At 38.2% G+C, this 20,871-nt stretch overlaps 2 protein-coding genes and 1 pseudogene across 4 annotated transcripts in view; 2 read left to right on the top strand and 1 right to left on the bottom strand.

The window, feature by feature from the left end:
• The window catches only part of LOC110067389 (cancer-related nucleoside-triphosphatase-like), a 27,877-nt gene extending 7,006 nt beyond the window's left edge, over nucleotides 1–20,871 (bottom strand). The window contains exons 1-5 of one of the 3 annotated variants that reach the window (XM_020774716.2): nucleotides 20,814–20,871; nucleotides 20,546–20,717; nucleotides 19,521–19,638; nucleotides 18,730–18,930; nucleotides 17,443–18,017 (exon numbers count right to left, since the gene is read on the bottom strand). In XM_020774716.2, the coding sequence (XP_020630375.2) occupies nucleotides 17,943–18,017; nucleotides 18,730–18,930; nucleotides 19,521–19,638; nucleotides 20,546–20,717; nucleotides 20,814–20,862 (615 nt within the window). In that variant the 5' untranslated portion in view covers nucleotides 20,863–20,871 and the 3' untranslated portion in view covers nucleotides 17,443–17,942. The other 2 variants (XM_020774717.2, XM_089297228.1) reach the window with 2 other exon arrangements.
• LOC110067388 (BTB/POZ domain-containing protein 6-A-like) lies at nucleotides 9,124–10,695 on the top strand (annotated as a pseudogene).
• On the top strand, nucleotides 14,898–17,105 carry LOC110067387 (BTB/POZ domain-containing protein 6-like). Its single transcript, XM_089297225.1, has one exon. It carries the CDS (start codon nucleotides 14,967–14,969, stop codon nucleotides 16,308–16,310), a length of 1,344 nt encoding a protein of 447 aa, XP_089153351.1. The 5' UTR covers nucleotides 14,898–14,966; the 3' UTR covers nucleotides 16,311–17,105.

The raw sequence follows: 20,871 nt of genomic DNA, 5'->3' as shown, positions 1-20,871 counted from the left end.
TTAGGAATTTGAAGTTTGATTTATTTCAATTCCTAAACAATATTCTCTATGTAAGGATCCAAAAATGTTTTATGCAGAGTGTTTGCTGTAGTTTGTTTGACACGCTTCAGAAATTTTATTTTTCCTTTGTGCAGGTGAGGGTGCTGAAAAAATTTCTTTATATGAATCTGAAGACCTCAATTCAATGCACTGATACTGGAAATGAGCTATTTTATGTTTTATAGATTATGATATTAGCTCCATGTACATTACCGCATTGTATCTGCTTGGACGGGACTTAAAAGGTGGATGGGGTTTGATTGTTTAATTGTGAGAGTTACTTTTGTTAATTGTAAATACGTATTGAGTTCCTGGTACTAGATCTCATTAGGAAATTTATGTTTTAGTTTTTTAATACATTTTCTATTGAAAAGAGTTAGGGACGATGTAAAAACCAAAGAGGGAAGGGAGGTGATATAAACATTTACCCCAATTTTCAACTGGTGATTATTAAGAGGAGTCTCATTTGATCTTTTTAAACCCTAGGTTACCATCCTCCACCACCTTTGCAAGACCATTCAAGCAGGCCCCATTTCTGGCAATACATGCAACCACCATGGAAAGCTATCTATTTTTTGTCATTGTGCTGTCAATTAAACATTTAAAACCCAATCTTGTGTGTTTTTTTTTTGTTATTTGCTGAAAATGTACAGTTATCATTCCCTTGAAGCCAATAATAAACTCATCAATGCAAAAAGCAACAAGGAACCTGGGATGGATGGCACTGGGGAGAAATCAGACTTCAGGTTCATGTTTACAAGTACAACCTCTGTGACACTTTTCTCTAGAATATTTCTTTGTAGGTCAGTTTAAACTTAATGTAAAATAATTGTTTAAGCTATCTCTATTTACATAAGATTTATGATGAAAATTAAAAGCATAAAGTATAAAGAAAATAACTGATTATCATTTCAAACTTAGAGACAGTAAAGCTATTACAGTTTCTCAAGACAGATACTATTAGAAAACAAGGGGTTTGGTTGTGATAAGAGATCACCTGATATTGATCTTTCCAGCTTTGTCTTAACCTTCCTTACTGAACTCTTTGTTTTGGCAATAAGTCATTTTGGCGTTACAAGTTTCTCCTGGATAAGTTAACTCTTATTGCCAATGGCTTAGCATAGGAAGTGTCCCTGTTCATATTTTCTTTCCTCTTTAATTCACTTGCTGCTTGGAACCAGATTCTGTATTTTTTAGTTCTTTCCATATAACATCCTATGAGTTTTCTTGAGTTTAATTGAACTCACTGTGATATTAAAAAAAAAAAATTAGAACCCAAAGCACTAGTTTAGGATACCTTTCTTGTCAGAGGTGCGAGACAAGAAATAGCTTTGCACTGCATGCGGACGCCCGAGGAAACAGATCCTGCTCCGATCTCATATTTGAAGAACATTTTGACATGAAATAAAGCACCTTTCTGCCAAGAGGTCTCATCCATGTTATTCTGAATATCATCTGTTTCATCTAGGTCTCCCGTACAGTGATTTTATATCATTTTACGACCTAAAATATCCACACGTCTGCTCGGCTTGCGTCAGTTGGTTGGTCTCGCCGAAGAAAATGTTATTGTTGACAGTTTTGCGGATAATTTAGCGCAGAAAAGTAATTTCTTGGTACATTATTTACTTTAATTTCTAACCCAGCATATGACTTGATAGTTCAAATGTCTTTGTAAGGGAGCATTTTCCATCAAATACTTTCTTATATTTCGAGGGTTTCGAGTATTGATCAGCAGGTCCTCCACGCTATCGTCTCCGAAATAATGGGTTTAAACCCACTGATCATTTTTATGCATATGTTAAATGATTCGTTCTTATCACCATTCAAACGTTTTAAACCATATCAAGATCATATTTTTGTGTTCGTGTTGTTCATTGTTGGGTTCTCCAGATATCGCCCAGGAAACGGGCGTGAAGCTTCACTTTGCAATCGCGTTTTCAATTGAGCGATCTCCAAATTTTGCGTGTTTTTGAGCCTTCCAACATCTAATTTTTGAAAACCAAGGTAGTTTTGGACACAACATTAATAGGTTATCTTATTCCTGTGCTCTGTTGATCACTTTCTTTCAAATTCTTTGAGCAATCATCGGATGAAAAACTTTTGTGGTGTCATTTTTTAGCGGCCATTGAAACTTCACGGGCTGGCTCACGAGTGACGTCATAATGGCCAAGATCATCGGGCGCGCAATCGCATCGCTACGCAAGCAAAGTTGACCTCTCCCTCCTGCGTCCGACTGATTGTGGTGTTGCAAACACAATTGAGCGTCCTAAGAGCGCATTTCGTTCCTCTTTACTCGTCAGTAAAACGTCAGTTACACGCCTGACGAGCTCAACACTGATCGACATGACAAGAGAAACGAGAAGAAAAACCTTTTATACCTAACCTTTTCCTTGGCTACGTTTCTTAATTGTTAAATTCCGTTAAAGGTTTTTCTGGTTGGTGTGATAATTGCATGGATATGGAACTTAGGACAGAGGCGAACAATCTTCCAAATGTTCCAGATTCTTTCAAATCGAAGGTGTAAATGGTAGAGTTTTACTAATAGCTGAGGGTTAAAAAGGGTTTTTTTTCATATTCGTTTCTTTTTCTATGAAATTTCACTCGTTATAAGCTCCTGCTCACCGACTCGCGCGACTTTTTCATTGAATCAGAAGTTTTATCCAAAACCACACGTGACTCGCTCGCACGCGTTTTCCCGCGCTTCGCGTCAGCTACCTGTTTTACTTTGGATTTTGATTGGTTCATTCGATTGTCTGTGTCCTTCGTGATTGGCTAAAATGATAACTTTGGTTTTGGTTTTACGATACTCAATTCAAACTGCTCTAAAAAGACTCACATATACCAACAAAAGTGCCGAGAGGTTCAAGCAAGGAACAGATGAAAAGTGAGCGGCTCTGCTCAGTTGAGAACAAAAAACATGTATCAATCGGCCATCTGCAAGTGGAAATTAAGGGTCATTTGTTTCCTTTTAGAACCAACGAATTTTGACTATTTAAGAAGCTGATCAATCGGACTAAGAACAATACAAGCACAGTAAAATTTTCTTTTATTTTAAACAGAAAAAAGTGTGACTGCATATAAAATTCATCAACTTGAATAGAATGCAAAAATAATCGTTTGAGTAATAACTGTTCAAGTATTTAAATGTGGTGATTTGCAAGTTATTCGTACGACTCAGTGTTACCCCGGTTTCAATCATATCAAGATTTTGAAGGATTCTCGATTTTTTTTTTTTTAAAAACTGTACTTAACATAGGCGCCGTAATCTCGTGATGTTTTTCCCACAAGTTTTACTTGTTTTTATTTACTTATTTACTTATTTACTTATTTTAAACTGTTATGATTTTGTTTTGGTTACTTTTGGAATTTTTTGTGGCCTTTGGCATAATTAAACACAAATTTAATGCAGACGGTCGAGTTAAATTATGCAAATTTACGTGAGATCCACATAATAGAGAACTATTGGAAAAACAGCTGTTCTTTTGTTGAAAGTAGAAAATAGGAAGAAGCAACAAATGAGATATTTAATAAGAACCATCAACCAGGACGAAAAATATCAATCCTATTTTCAAAACTAAAATAATAGCTTATAATATCTGTTTTTTTTTTTCGGTTGAAAGGGATAGAAAACATAAAGAACAGCACATTGCCAGAATATCGGAAGCAATTTGTTCAAGACAGCGTTGGGGAGATGGTGTGGAGAAATACAATTATAAACTTTCTGTACAAAAAGGAAGCCTGTTGACTCAACAAATCTCATAAAATTAAGGCGCTATGTTGATCTTATTTGTTTGTTTACCGCTTACCGTAGCAGGAAACACAAAAACCGTGTACATCGTTTCTGCCATAACGACGAGTAAATTGCATTTTTAGTCATAAAAGTCAAGGAAAAACATATTAAAGTTTGTATTTTTCAAACTAGTACTAACTTAAATTTAAAAAATACTGCCATAATGTGCTGCTAATGAATATTAATTACAGTGTTAATGCATATTGACTGCAGCAAAAGTCATTAATGGTTGTTTCTAAGGGTGCAAGCTCGGTCTCGCTAGACTTTTTCAAGCCGTAAAATATGGAAAATTATAACATCAGAATAATGAGAGTAATATTTTGAATTAGATTCAGATATTTTAGCTGGAATATTTTCTGGCCTTTCGACAAGGGCTTGTCAAAAGAAAAAGGCCGATTCGCTCTATTGCTTAAATTTAGAAACTGATCTGTCGTGATGGAAGTGAATTCTATCGTATTCTAAGGTGTCTACTTTTAATCTAGAACCAAACATCGACTTCTTTATACCAATATAAAAATATATGTATAGTTTCCAATAGTTTTCGAGGGCTTACTACAACACGGAGGACTAAAAACCAAACGAAGCAAGGTCTTACAACTCTTGAAAAAAACAGCCACAAGTATGATGTATGTATGACGTTTTGTTTGTTGTGAAATAATTCGGTTAAGTCAACGTTTAGGTGAGATTCTGCTTGTTAATGTATTAAGAAAGGTAAAAAATATTCTTACCTTTTTACTCGTTCGGAAATCCCCTTTTAAGCCTTCTATCAGTGTAGTGATTTACAAGCGTTCGTCTTGTTTCTCTCCGTCGACGACTCTTAAACACTTGAAAATCCTTTTTCAATTGATGTCTGGATTATATCTGAAGCTCTGTCCCGAGTGAAGGGTAGGCAAAATTGCCACAATGCTCATTTACAACCATTCACTCGACTCTCTACTAACAGATCTGTCATTATCTCGACGCGCGGGGAAACCATATTCGAAAAAAATAATTTGCCGTTTATCAATTTTTTTTTTTCGCTAAGAGGCTTTCGTGAAGATCCTGCGGTCAAATATTGCCTTTCATATCAAACAATTGATACATAAAACGGAATAAAACAATGGAGATATCAAACGAGCTCTAGAAGTTTCCCTTGAAGAGCCGCCAGGGAAAATATGCCAAAAAACTGCGTCACTGAGGTAAATAACCAATGATACGGCATTTCATTGGTTCTTAGACAGTCATGATACTGACATTATTGCAATGTATTTGTCAGAGATTGCAGATAATTTGAACTGGAATTTGATAGCCAGATTAAGCAATTTACACAGAAAAAGGGAGGCTTTATGTCAGGTGGATATCAGAGAAGTAAGGAAATAATAAGAATAAAAAAACTTGGAATATCGTCTTTCTGAGATCGTTGTCTTTGTGTGCATAAAATCTAAGTTATCCATAGACCACCTTGAAGTGATTTCCATTCTGAATATAAAACACTCCACTGCGATGAGAAAAGCTTTGAATTTTTACTCAATGTTTCTCCGCCGAAACGTTTGAAGGGTTTTAAACTCACCTTAAACAGCTTTACCATAAATGCAATCGGCAAAAGAACTATGGTTTTTATCTTTGATCTCGTTTTAATGTTCTTTGCTGAAACATTGTCCAACAAGCTCTAGTAAAGGTGACGTTTTCTCATTATCAACACAGAACTGATCCAGTAATTACAACCTTTTGGCAAACATGACAATAATAATAGAACTACATTTATTCAAAAAGAAATGTTTTTACATGATTTTAACACCACTCACATTGTACATGAAAAATTTAATGTTTTGCCGGTGACTTTGAGTTACAAATTGCCTCGCTTTATTGTTATATCTGGGTCATCTGTGAAAAAGGCAGTTTATCCTCGCAATTTTACTCGACACAAGGCTTCTACTAAGATTAAATCCGGCTTTTATTTTTGTGAAAATTTTTACCTTATTGTTCCCTTTGCCCTGCCCTCAAAAAGTAGTTTGTATCTAATCGCGAAACATGTTTGTAATAAGGTATTTTAAAGTTGCTTCGTTCTTTATGATGATGTTTCCTCTTTTTAGCCTTTCTTGTGTCTTCCGACTTTTGATTATTCAGTCTTGCTTTCGGCATGTTTTGCCTTTGTTCGTTTAAAATGAAAATTTAGAAATTAAACTTAAGCACTTTTTAACAGGTATGAAAAAAAGAGATCTATTTCAATGATTCTGTACAGCTTGGTGCAAAGAGCACCCATCTTTATCAGACAGTTCACTGCCGTGAGTTAGCTAGTAAAACTAAACTATTCTATAGACCTTAAGTGCCCACAGTTTTTCAAGCGATATGAGGCCGTCAGCTGCCATATACAGTGACGCCGGCTATATATACTAAGTGAGAACATCGCTAAAAACCTTCCCTCTATAGGTTAATGACCCTCGCAAAGGTGAGCTAACTTCTGGTTGACATTAACAATAACACGATACAAGGAAAGGTCACACAAAAGGAAAAGCACCTCACTTGGATGTTTTATGTCACCAGTGTGAACAACATGACATAACGTACACAGGAACAATGACATAAGCCTGAGGAAATAAGGAGAAAAAAGCTAATCTTTTCCTTATGTCGTTATATCAATGCTGCTTATATGTCGCAGGTGTTAAACCAAGGCCAGGGCGACTCTTATGGACGCAATCTCGCTGCACGTGGTTAACATAAAAAGTAAGATATTCCAGTGATAAGTGATATATGTGTGGTCCAATCGGGGGAATAATGAAAAATCAGTGTTAAACACATCCAGTGTCGCACTAGAGGTTTTTCGGCATCGCCTGAGAAAATCTTGTTGAAAATAACTTTCTCCAGCTGAGATCTAACTGATATTAATACACAGCATGCTATTTTAGTTTTTTTCTCTTACCTACAAAAGGAGCTTTTCGAAAACGCTTTTCAAACCGCAGGAATTTGAAAACACCGACGTTGCGTTTTCGTGTGGACGGAAAATTTTTTCGTTAACGAAGTTTTGCGAAAATGATAACGTTACGATAATTATGATACACCCCCGCACGTGGTTTCCTCACGCAACCACAAATACAAAATTCAAATTCCTCTGGCGTGGTATGGTGGGAAAACATTGATGCATTTTCAGAGTGAAACCACCGTTTTGAATGCTATCGGTTTCTCTCGTCGTTTGTTGAGTAGGTGGTATGGAAACACAATAAAAACGGCAATGTCAGATATTTGGTCTACATATAATAAAGAGAACATTACATGTTGGCTCAAAGATAAAGTGACGAAAACAATATCTCAATATCGTTCTTGCCACTTGAACGTAAAATTCATTTATTATATAGACACGAGTGTTTTACTGGAAAATAAACCATTCGTAAAATTCCTACAAAACTACATCCGGAAACTTAGAGGCGTAGTATATTTTCCATGTCATTACTAGGTGGTTCGAATTAGTAAAGATATCGATGACGTCATTTCCCGCAGTACTGCAATCCTGGCCAAAAGTCCTTAGGACAGTTGACAAAATGACAACTGGTGACGCATTATATGGGAAGTGATTATTTAATTTGCCGAACCCCCCTCCCCTCCCCCCCCCCCCCCCCAAATTTTTTTTTGCTGGAATAGTGAGTCTACTTTGGATGAATCGACATTAACATTGTGCTGGGGGTGGGGAGGGGGAGGTGGACAGAAAGACCACATGTAAACAAAAGTGCAAAGTGTCCCAAGACTTTTGACCAGGATTGTCCGAATGAGACTTTTCAAAAACACACTATATTATTTAGCGAGATCTCTATGCTATCGAGCCTGTACTGCTATAGACTAGACTATAGACATTAACTGAGCTTACTTTCATTCCTTTCCAAACCAAACACAACGTAGCCTGCGCAGCTTGTCGGTTTAAGCAATTTTTGCAGTTTGAGCAGTTTGAGCGCGAGCGCACAAAGCGGCGAAGCCGCGAGGAACCGCCTGCCTGGATTACCCGCATTTTTTATTGCCGGCCCTATTACATACTTTGACAACCCGATGACAGGTTTTGTGGATTGTATTAACGCAGCTAATCAGAGCATAGATCGCAATAAGAAACCGCTTCCAGCCAACTTGGCTGGGGAAAGTCACTGTGATACTGTAGAGTCTATCAAAACAAAACTATCCTATGCGGTGTTTGCTCGATGGCGGCGAGGGGCAATACGCCGAAAAAGTCTGTCAAGGGAGGAATCGAGAGAAGTTAAAACGATAATTGTAGACTTTGTTGTTGTCCGCTCAAGATCAAATTCGGAGAATTTAAACATTTCCATGCAAAACCTTTTCAAGGTCTCTAAGCATGAAGGATTTTAAAATGGCACTTTGTCAGAAATCTGAAATTGGTCTAGAAATAGAAAGATCAGACATATCACCTGATCGTGTGTACCATGTCTGTGTACGTAAAAGAAGAAACGCTTTTGGACTTCATAATTTCATCTACTGGAGCCTGCAGAAAGAGAAGCGAGCGGCGATTGAAGTTTCTGATGATTCAAGCAAATGCAAACGTCTATTGCCAACGACCGTTTCGTTGCCAGATCGAAGTCGTCAAACAAGAAAAGGACATAAAACATCAGACGACAATTCCATTGTTGTGAAGTTTAGAGATAATATTTCTGAAATTTAGTCGTCGATGATGCTTTTAACAGCGAAATAACAACGATACATGTACTGGTTCTCGTAGAGGACAATACTAGTCTGGCGAGCGCAAACAGTGAAACATGGTAAAAAATCATGCTTTTGCCAAAGTCTGTTGGGAAAACGACAATCACTTCTCTTCCATCAGGCAAATTGTTTACGGCTGTTTCTTGCGTTTGGCAGTTAACAATTTCGCGATATTCGCGAAGAATATTCAGGCGCGATAGCGCTTTCGACAACGCCTTCTGAATTATTTTCTGTTTTATACGCGCCAATTCAAAGATCTGTGTTGTAATCATTGTTGTTCCTTGGAGCTGTCCTCTGGGAGATTACTTAAAATTTTGACTGATGTGTTAGCCTTTTGATTCAAAGGCAATGGCCCGCACGCCAGCGCACTGGACGCACAAAAAAAGCCGGTAATCCGTGCAGGCGGTTTCTCAGTTGTCTTTCTCTTAGGCTCCGCTCGTTAATGCGGGGTTGGCGCTCATTATCGCGGCTTCGCCGCTTTCTTAGCGCGCTCAAATTGCTCAAAAACCGCCAAGCTACGCAGGTCAAACACACTGTTGATGTTAATTCTTCCACAGAAGCTGCTGTAAATTATATTTTGTCGAGTTTGATTTTTATGCGCAACTCTTTTTCCTTTTTTCAGGGTATACCAATATTTTATTCATTCGAAAAAGTAAGAAGATCAAGGACAAAGTTTGAAGCCCATTGTCCAGTTCCTCCGTTCTGCCATAGGACACGATTACCATACTAAACAACCTCTTTATCTTGCTCACAAAATACCGCCAACTCAATTGCTCCTGGTATCACGATAACGCCGAGATAACGCCATTTTGAACTCAAGGAGAAAAGGCGAAAGAGCATTCCCTGAGATTCCCTGAGTAGACCGAGTGATGATGGCTTACTTTCAAGAAAATTGGCTGCAAGCAGAAGACCACATCAAACAAAGAGGCATTTTCATGTTCAACAACGTTCTGCTAAGCGATGTAAGCCTTGTTGTTGGTGCCTCGAGGGACAAAAGTGCTCCGAAGAAAAGCAAGATGGCGATTCCTGCCCACAAGATGGTGTTGTCGATTTGTAGCCCCGTGTTTTTCGCCATGTTCTGCGGGGATTTGGCGGAGAGATCGGAATCTGTTTACCTACCTGACTGTGAGTACGAGGGAGTGTTAGAAATGCTACGATACATATACGGCGGGGAGCCGGAACTAAACGAAAGCAATGTGATGGAAGTGCTGTACGTAGCAAAGAAATACCTGGTTAATTCTCTCGCTGTTAAGTGCAGTGAGTTTCTACGACGTAACTTGGACACTGCAAACGTGTTTTGTGTTCTGTCACACGCTCAGCAATATGGCGAGAAAATTCTTGTGGATCAATGCTGGGAAATGATCGATCTAGAAACTGAGGAAGCAGTGAAATCTGATGGATTCGTCACAATTGAAAGATCTTTACTTGAAGCACTAGTCGTGAGAGATTCCTTGACAGTCAACGAGGTAGATTTGTTCCAAGCCGTTGATCTCTGGGCTACAAATGAATGTGAAAGGCAAGGGCTGACTACAGATGCCAATGTAAAAAGAAGCATTCTTGGAGAAAAGATAGTGAGAGAAATTCGTTTTCCATTGATGAAAGAGAAAGAGTTTGCAAGTGTTGTGCTAGACAGTGAAATACTCAACCCCCAAGAGCTTGTTTCCATGGTGAAGCATTTTAATTCAGTATTGTCCTCACCAGTTGGTTTCCGAGGAGACAGAAGAGTTGGCCCTTATCAGTCATGTTTCAGATTTAGTGGCATTCAGCCAGATCTGCATAAATTCAGTGGTGAACAAAGCATCAATTTCCATATAAACAAAGACATAGTGATCCGTGGGATTCGTCTGTTTGGCAGTGGAAATAATGAATATGATGTGACATTGACCGTGTTAAAACACCTTGGGGGTGTCATTGCCGATAAATCTGGAAAATTCTCATCAGTTCTTGTAAGGAGGAAAGATTATTTCTAAAGTGGTGTTGATATCATGTTTGATCCAGTTAATTTGAGGAAAGGTGTTCATTATGTGGTTAGGGCGAATATAAATGGTCCTGAGTCACATGCTGGGATCAATGGTGTCCAGGAAGTTACATCGCATGGTGTGACATTTTTCTTTAGAGGCACTGGTAGTTTACTTTCTACCACCACTCTTCAGTGGGGACAAATTGCCGAGTTTTTCTTTACGCTACTATAACTTTACAAAGGAGCGCTGTTTCTGGGATAACCTGTCGTTTTGCCTGATCGCCAGTTCCCCGGATGTCAGTTTGCTCGAGCTGAAAGTCCCTTTGCCTGGAGTGAACCAAGAGCTCAAAGAAGGAGGTGTTAACTTTTCTTGCGATAATTCTGTACACAAAAGGAGCGAAAAAGACAACATTGCGGGCATAATGAAACAAAACTACACACATGCCTATTAGTATTTCTCCTTCTTCAATCTACTGATCACAGAGCTACACGTCACAGTCTGGGTGAACCGACTAACTGTCTGGGCAAACTGGATTCAGGCAAAGCAATGGTAGTTAATTCGTGCTGGGATCTGTGATTAGATGCAATATAATTTAGACCAGTTTGGCTCTTTTATATGGTTGCATTTTTTTGACACATATGGTTTTAAGACATGGGAAAACTGTCAGGATTAGACCAACTGTCAGGATTAGAGCAACATGTAACAGTTCTTCTGTAGTTTTAATGCAAGACTCGTGGTTTTACGTAATGTCTGACAGTCTCGTGGTTTGACCTAGAATCTGAGCAGCCTCAGTTTTTGCATTCTTTTTTTAAAGATTTTAGAGCAAAAGAGGGATTGCTCAAATTTATAGTGGTGAAAAGAGATCATAACGAAAGTTTTTAATTGAAGAGTTTAGAAGATAACCACTGCATAGTGTTTTTAAAAAGGCAGCATTTTTTGCCAGGCGTACACTGTACTCTTATTAGATGATTGTAATAGATGAACTACTGACAAATAGTTGCAACTTAATTCTTGTGTTGCAAACTCTATGTAAGTTCATTTTACTCAATGTTTTTCAATGTTTTCCAAGACGATTCAGATAAAAGCTTAAGATTTTATTTTTTTTGCGAATGAGATATTTCGTTTAGAGCATGTTTTGTTTACGGTACACTCAACACATAATTTTGATTAAATTAATTCCATAATAGGGAATAGTTGATTCTGAAGATCCTGGAGGTGTGATCTCTTTCATAGCTTTTAATTCTTTTTTATTACTAAATGAATAATTGATTCATCAGACGAACAAATAAAGAAAACAAAATTATGTGTGTTACTCCCAGGAATGAATGCATGCACAAAATATTGGATGCAAGCATGAATGTTAAATATTGACTGTAGAACACAGCTCTGATTGCCTCTGAAATATAGCTCTTCGGGTTGGAACTGAACTTGCAATCCGTGGGATGAGTCTGTAATTTTTGTTTCGTTTCCTCAGAAACGAAACGGTCCTGTTTTCAGTTCAGGGGTAAACTATTTACATAGTGGAGGTAATATCCAATCAGAGTAAAGTTCGTAATTGTTAATGTAAATTCGACGGCAAAATCGCCGCCAAAATTCGGTGCATCGCAACAAAATGTGGCATTTGCAACATTTCAATTGGTGCCTTGTACGAAAATGGGAAATTACGATTGAAACTCTCGTCTCTTGTTATATTACACAAGAAAACTACGAACTGGACTTCTAATCGGATAGTGTTAGTGAAAAGTAAATATCTGACTTTCGAGGTAGGGACACTGCCATACCATTCGATTTGTCCACCAATGCGATATTTGAAACCGATGGAAGCAGTTAGTTTTGTTTAGTTCAACAAAGAAATGGTACTGTTTTCCGTTTTAGAGTGATTTATTGACATAGTGAGTATGAATGTTATCAGGGTAGCGCTTGTAATTCACAAGGTAAACATGTTCAACAAAAATAACTTGTTGAAACTAATTTTATTTCGTGTCACGGAAACAAAAGGAACTTAAAATGTCATGCAGGTAGAAACAGTTGGCGACTTAAATGGTTTTAAGTCAGACTGCAACGCTGTATTCTAGAGAAACGAAGATATCTGTTTCCGAGCTTGATTCAGATCATAACTACGGCGACATAACTTTGGTCAATAAGAACACTTGTCAGGAATAACAATCCCGCCCCTTTTCTGTGGCTGCATTCGGGAAAAGAACACGCACTTGGAGCGCTTGGACGATACTACAGATACCATATTGTGGAAGGTAACTAATTCATTATTTATATATTTTTTATAAACGTTGGTCCTCAAGACTTAATTTTACAATAACTACAGAAATTCTCATGTGCTGATTGGTTAATTTTTCAGAATAAATAACAAAAGCGTCATCGTCATTGGTCCCTTTTACAACGTCCATGAGCAAGGTCTTGTTTTCCTATGTTGGGCCACTTCTATGATTCTGACAACAAGCATATCAGTTTGCCCAGGTTCTTTTGAAAAAAATATCCTATTTTAAATGAGAGACTCTCGTTCTATATTCCATCAGGAGCCATAATCAGGGACGGAGACCGTAAGCGCGCGCCATTTCTAGTATTGGGGTTGTCCCTATGATATGGGACAATAATTCTATTTTTAGAACAAATTGCGCCATCGCCTGCGGCACACGCGCGTACATGCTGCGAGGATTTTTGCGAATGTCGCGCGGGGGAAATGGCGTCCGAAATTCCCGAAATTTTTTATGCTTTTGGCCCACGACTCAACGTGTTTACGTCTGTTGGAATTTTGCTTAAGTATTTTCGTCGTAAGCTGCTCCAGTTTGAGTGAAGTAAGACAGTGTCGAATTTAGGGATATTCCGCTTTAAGCTTATATGTATCGCTGACCAAGTTGTGTTCCGACGGATGCTTCTTTTACATGAGCTGTACATTACTCCACTTTAAATTTCACATATGTTTAAGATTAATAGCTTTTCCATTACACAGCAAAAAATTAGCTGGATATATTTAGATATAGCAGAGCTTCAGGACTTCATACAAAGTGACTTTCCTAGCTCCTCTTCTTACACGCTTGCGAGGAATTTGCCAGTCTATCGCGACCGAAAAGTAAAACAAAATAATTGCTAGTTTGAGTTTCGTCTGAATTGTAAGCAACGTTTGATGTTCCGTCAAGGCCCAATAACTTTACGTCCGTAGATACTGCTCAGTTTTATTCGTGTAAAGATCTAGTAAATTCTCTGTTGTCGATGAATGAGAGCGCCCGCCGATGCGTGTTTTGTACAGGCAGTAAACATGACAAATTGTACCGTGTGTTCCGCCGCACTTTCATGTGAAAGTGTACATCGAACTCAAACAATAACTCTATAGTTTTTAAATATGTTTAAGATTGATAAATGTTTGAGAACATATTAAAAGCTAAGCTGAAAATATGTGAATAAAGCAGAAATAATCAGCAAAGTTACGATGACGCTTTCTTTAATCAACTTCGAATAACGATTTCGATTTTGTTGATTGAATTATCAAAACTCCTTGTCTATTTTCATTTTCGCAGTGTAAAACTTCACTATGCTCATGTTGAAGAAACAAACATGATGTTAGTAGCCTTTTTTGCGTTCGTAAAATTTGTTGCAGCATCTCAGCACAAAAGATAACGAAAGGACTCTTTGTCGAGATTTGTTGACAATTGAAAACACCGACTCGGACTTGAAAGTGCACGCGCTGCACTATGCAAATGAGCTAATTGTACGCGTCAGACTTTCCTTTCAAAAACTTTTGCAAACTCACCAAACAAGCAGAAACAGTAAGAAACCATCAAAACAGGTTTTGGTTATGATGAATCATTGTCTGAGAAACTCACAAATTAACTCGATACCAGAGTAGAGAGTTTTCTTGCTATATTCTTAAGTCAGAACAAGCGCAAAAACATACGCGTAAGCTTACAACTAGCGCGAGCAGATCTTATTATTCATTCACAGCGCGAGATTGAAGTCTTGTTTTCGACCCTGAAAAACCCACCTTTTCCATTAGCTCAGAGCATAAAACTACATATAAGAGACCTGGTTCTTATTCCCCGCCTTATTCCCTGCCATCACTGTGAAAAATCTGCAAGAGAATCTCTCAACTCTCACCATTTGATCATACAACGTGACAACATCCACGCGAGAGCCCCCGACATGTGCGCGGATCCGCGTGGATATATGACGTCAGGATGGCGCAATTTGTTCTAAAAATAGAAAAATTGTCCCATATCATAGGTGCGCGCGGATCCCAAGACTTACGGTCTCCGTCCCCGATTATGGCTCCTGATTCGATATTTTCCATCTCTGCTTGTAGTTAACTCACTACCTTCGACCCCAGGGCCCTCCTCTCCTTCGCAAGAAAGCGAAAGCTCTGGGATCGAGGATGAAATTTCCCGCGTCATTAGCGCGCAAGTGTTTATTGGGAAATTTATTGGCATAGCAGTACTTCGGACCGCGTGAGTGAATTTTACTGTGGTTATTCGGTTTTCGTGTTAGAAATTATGGCCGTCTTCGAGGAAAACTGGCAGAAGAGCAAAGCAAGCATCAAAGAAAGAATTAGTTTCATGTTTAACAACGATCTACTGAGCGATGTTAGCCTTGTTGTTCGAGCACCGAGTGACGGAGGTGTTTCCAAGAAAAGCAAGATGGCGATTCCTGCCCACAAGTTTGTGTTGTCGATTTGTAGTCCCGTGTTTTTCGCCATGTTTTATGGGGAAATGGCTGAGAAATCAGACTCTGTTGACCTACCAGACTGCGAGTACGAGGGAGTGTTGGAAATGCTGCGATACATGTACCGCGAAAAGGCGGAACTAAACGAAAGCAATGTGATGCAAGTACTGTATGTGGCAAAGAAATACCTGGTTAATTCTCTGGCCGATAAATGCGTTCGATTGCTGCGAAAAAAATTAGATCCGGCAAACGTATTTTCTGTTCTACCTCATGCTCAACAGTATGATGAGAAAATTCTGCTAGATCAATGCTGGGAAGTGATCGACAGAAACACAGAAGAGGCTTTGAAATCAGAGGAATTTGGAACAATTGAGAGGCCTCTACTAGAAGCAGTCGTCAAAAGAGATTCATTGACAATCTCGGAGGTGGAGTTGTTCAAAGCCGTGGATCTTTGGGCAGCAAAGGAATGTGAAAGGCAAGGAATGTCAAAAGATGGCAATGCAAAAAGAAGCATTGTTGGGGAATCAATTGTGAAAGAAATTCGTTTTCCATTGATGAAGAAAGAGGAGTTTGTTACTGTTGTACCTGACAGTAGAATTCTAACTTCACTTGAGGTTAATAACATGATGAATAACTTCAACTCAGTATCAACACCACCAGTCGGTTTCCAAGAACACAAAAGAGTTGGCACATGTCAATCATGTTTTCGGTATAGCTATGTTGTGGAAAAGGTTTTGAATATGGATGCTGCTGATAAAAAATGTCTCAACTTTCATACTGATAGGGACATAATGCTGCATGGAATCCGCTTGTTTGGAATGGAAGATAGTAGCTTTAACGTGACTGTGATAGTAAAGGAAATCAGTTCTGATAAAGTAGTTGTCAAAAAAGTTGGTAGCTTCCCTTCTTCAATTGTACACAGTAGAGAATGCAGTTATCATGGCTTTGACGTCATGTTTGATCCTGTCAAACTGAAAAGCAAAGTTAAGTACAATATTAAGGTTTCGATGAATGGTCCTTGCTCAAGTTATGGGATAATAAATGATATATTTGCCAGTACCAGTACAGCTAGATCACATGGTGTGACATTTTCATTCTGGAATTGTCAGACAAGTTTAAGCAGCGGTTTGCATGTGTGTGGACAAGTTGGAGAACTTTTCTTCAAACTACTGTGACTGTGATTTGTTGAGGAGTGCTGTTCTTTTATTCAAATTAAGGAAGTAATTTAAATTGCAATGTTTTCATCATTTTGTGTGGTCTGAAGCTTATAGTAACATATTGTTAATTGCCATTTTTGAATGTTGAAAACAATTGGTAAAGGGTATTTGTGTATAATTTAAGTGGAGTAGCTGTTTTGTTTCTTCAGTGTAGCAACGTTTTGCTAATTGATATTTCAATTTCTAATTGTTGCTGCTGTAAACAAGCCATAATAAGTTTCTTCAGTATTTCAATTAGGAGAACGTAGACATGTTATCATCTTTAACCCTATACAGTTTGACCCCACTGAATCACACTCGGTATTTTAAATTCCCCCCTCAGTCATTCACTACCAGCTTTTTCGAACTTCCTTTATTTCAAACTATTTTTCATTTCCCTTGAGAGTTCGAAATGGTGGAGTCCAACTGTATATATGATACTGAGTCACATTGTTAGGAGAAAAAATATTGATTTGAGCAAATTTTGTCCAAAAGTAACCTCAAAAAATTCTTTTTGAACCATGATTTCCTTCTCTGTCAGTTAGTTATACATTACTTTGTACATGTATTATGATTACTCTCTTAATTCAAATACATCTGCAGATCTGTGTTTTACATAAATTTTGTAGTTATATAAATTTTATGACACATGAACTATGCAAGGTGCTCATGAGTGATTACATAGTCCAATAACCATGAGCCAATTAAGATAGAATGTATTAAAAGTAAAACTGTTTTAGGATCAGAATAAAGAAGATTGTACCCGTAGAAAAAGATAGGTACATATTCCAGACTCTCAGTCAGTGGGAACAAAAAGTGGGTGGGTGACAAGCAACCCTGCTCGTCCCCTGCCCTCTTATTTGATCATCCCCACTGACCAAGAACCTGGGGCATGGGGCTTTGCTCGTGCCCCTTCGGTGCGCAGGAGCTCTGCTATCATTCAGTCCGACTTTGGTCAACTTTTGGTCAACTTCATTTCAACTCATGACCAGTGGGGGTACCCCACTGACTGAGAGCTTAAGGTATGGGGCTCTGCTCACGTGCCTTCAGCACACAGGAGCTCCGCTATCATTCAGTGTGACTTTGCTCAACTTCATTTCAACCCATGACCTTTATCAATTAAATAAATATTGTGTTTTCGCTTTATTATCCCAGTTTCAAATGTACATACATGTGTCTTTTCCTGACCAAGGCTTGATGTCTTTTTGAACACTACATGTCTATCTTTCTTTGTACTGCTAAGAAGCCTTGGCTTGATGCCTGCTGTTACAATGGGTTTAAGGTGAAAATGAACATATTCAAACATGTAAGCTCACTAGTCAATACAATTTGAGTCCAAATGCCTCTTCACCCCTGTGACTCCTATCTTCAGTTCTGAGTAGGATCCCAAATGCAGGTATCTTTTTAACAGGTTTTGAACTGGAGTTCAAATTTATCCCCCGTGTCAGAACACAACAACATTGCCATGAATTGTCAACACCCACGATCTCAACAGAACTTGTGACATTAGGCGAACCCAGCTTGAGCTCCTAGTGTCTTAGGACCCCTCAACAATGAAAAGGCAGCCCATTTTCTTGGTTGATAGTGTGTAGAGGCTGATCATTACCCAAGTTACTTATTCACCAAGGACTCTTCAATGAGCTGCACAATTTCACTAACCAACTCATCTCGGGTATTTCTAGTGACCTTTAACACAAGGAGAAGGATGAAACAAAACAAAAAGGTAAAGCAAAACAAAAACAGATCTGTAAATAAGGGGTTGTTTTTCTCTACTTCCCACAGTGGGAAAAGGATCTAAGTATATTTAAGTAGGGTTGTTTCTAAACAAATGTCCTCAAAATCCCTCACATACTCATTTCTGTACAAATGTTTTGCAAACAAAAAATCCTATTATATTTTGTTGAATGAAACTACATGAAGAAGGATAGGTTTTGAAAAACATTTAGCTATAAAAACTGCGATAAAATATTCTCTAGAAACATAAGAAAGCTAAAACAGCTCAAAAGCTAGACGACCATTCGACGTTTTAACATCATTGTCAAGTCAAAAAGTTAAGAAATTATAAAATCTAAAAATAATAAGAACAATGGTTGTTAATTAAGAAGTAGTAACAAAGAAAATGCTACTAGTTAAACGTATTGAGTCCGTCTGGGTATTCAAGGTAGGCTTGAGTTTCTTGATGTAAAGCATTTCCAATAATAAGCAATCGAATTTGCTCTGACACTTTCTCAAAATATTAAAATGGCTCTCATTCAGTAGGTGGTAACTGGCGTGAGCTTCAAGGAGAGGTCCCCCAATTGCCGAGTTTTTGTGTTGAGCAATGTGTTGAAAAAGGTGTTGGGCTGCATAGCCCACATAATGAATGAAAATAGTCTAATAGTATGTACATACATCTTACCTCAATTAATGTAACATCTTTTCTGTTCTTAAGCTCATCTACAAACAAGATTGGTCGCTGTTTAGTGAGAGGTACAGTAGCCAGTATTGTGGCCTGTTGCAATGAAAACAGCTCACGAACTGAACTAATAAAGCTTTGACTAAAGAGCTCCATTTTTCCCACTTCATCTACTATAACCACTGCACCACCATCTTCAGTAACCTGTGAGTAACAAGATAGCAAAACATTTCTTTGGGGTGTCTGCTGTCTGGGGTGTTACTACTCGAGCTAAAGCACAGAAAGTCTTTTTGTCATGTTCCACCTTACTCACAGCCTCCATATAAAGTTGCATATTCATTATTTAATTAGGATAAAACTACCGGTCAGCTGGGTTTCATTAATGTTTTCAGCGGGAGGGCAGCTGGCTCTCACAGGCGGGGAAAACTTTTTGAACTCAGATCAGAAATTCTTTATAAAAACACTTTCCTCTAGATGGTAAAATCAGGTGTGCAAAATTAACCTCACAGTCGGTCAAGTTGCCTGGTGCCTAGCCCTTAGCGAAACCATTGAGCGGTACTAGATTTCTATCATGCATGCTGTTCTCTTATTGGCTACGTTATTTACTAACTATTCTGTTGTGGATAGTGTTTGTGAAGAGGGAATTAGATACAGTTTTGAACCACTAGAAGATTTACACTAAAAGATTATTATTTTCATCTTGATTCCTGATAACTGACTTGGACTGTGCCCTAGACGCTAGTCAACGATCATGCGATATGTAGAGGAAAGTAGAATTTTGAGTGAATCATTACCTTGGATTTGTCCAAGTTTAGCTTTATTGTTGGAAGTGCAAGCTGCTCAAAAGACTTGATATCCACTAAGTAATTACCAACTGAAGGCAATGCTCTTGCTCTGGCAGTCTGACCAGCACTAAGAAAAAGGTCATTAAAAGGATGGTTTCAGGGCTTAGTGCATGTGTAAGCTATGACATAAGCACATAATTATTGGATTCCACTGCCTATTGAACAATCAAAAGCTAATGACTTGTAGAAAATTTCCCTCCAAAAAGCCTGCAAATTATCAGTCACTAAAATAGCTGAAATTAGAGTTTTTATTTCTCGCTATGATTCTGATCAGAGTCTGTAATATAATCAATTGATTAATCATTGATTTGATTTATTGATTATTAATAGTAACTGGACCAAGTAGAGTACAATTCAGGGAGTAATCATGCGAGTAATTTCAAAATTGAAGGAGCATGAAGCATGAGGCTGATTTGAAATTATGCGCATGATTACTCCCTGAATTGTACTCCACTCAGTCCAAATACTAATTAATTGTATTTACAACAAATTTTGAAATTAAGAACATTAAGTCTTTGGAGAACTTATTTTGAGTGATATAATCAGTAGTGCTTTCCATAAGTTTTAAAATCTGTAGAAAACATTAAAAAAGAAGCCTTTAAAGCACGCATAATTGATGTGCGAACCATGTGGGTATCTCATTACAGGTATCCAGTTACAAAAAACTGTAATTGGATAACCCACGTGATCGTGCGCCGATAATTTTACAAGACAAATAGGTGCACGTAGAATCAATCATGATTGAGAATTCTGTTACGGATATGAGTAATTAATTAATAGGGCACAAGTCTTTGCACATGGGCCCCTCCAACTTGTATCCTTTATCACTCCGTGACTCCTGCACTAGCAATGCAGGTCATTCAATGCCTCACTGCCCTGTTTCAAAGCAGTTCAAAGAAACTATGTAACTGCAATGTGATTTGTAGAGAATGATTATAAATATCACTTATTCTTTGATAACATAAACAGCTTACCCCTTCGTTCTTGCCAAAGGCCCACGCTGCCCATTCAGGGTGACAACATCAAACCCCACCCTACTCCCCTTCTGGCTGTTACGAACTTCCTCTGTATAAAATCCTTGTACCTTGATACCTTTGTCTTTAAGAACTTCGTAAATTTTCCTACAAAGAGTTGTCTTGCCAACTCCTGGCGCATGTACATAAAAAGATTGTATAAGGTGTTTCAGCCTATCTTGCTTGCGAAAATGCTAGTAATTCTGTTCTGTAATGAATGCAGTATTACCTGGAGAGCCCGTCAGAAGAACATGAGTTCTTCCTCTTCCGGAAGCCATCTTGGAATA

This window comes from Orbicella faveolata, unplaced genomic scaffold, assembly GCF_042242905.1.
Source record: "Orbicella faveolata isolate gen_17 unplaced genomic scaffold, um_ofav_v1 contig_27, whole genome shotgun sequence".
NCBI lineage: Eukaryota > Metazoa > Cnidaria > Anthozoa > Scleractinia > Merulinidae > Orbicella > Orbicella faveolata.
Note: the sequence above shows the minus strand (reverse complement) of the source record. Positions and strands in the feature narration are given on the sequence as shown.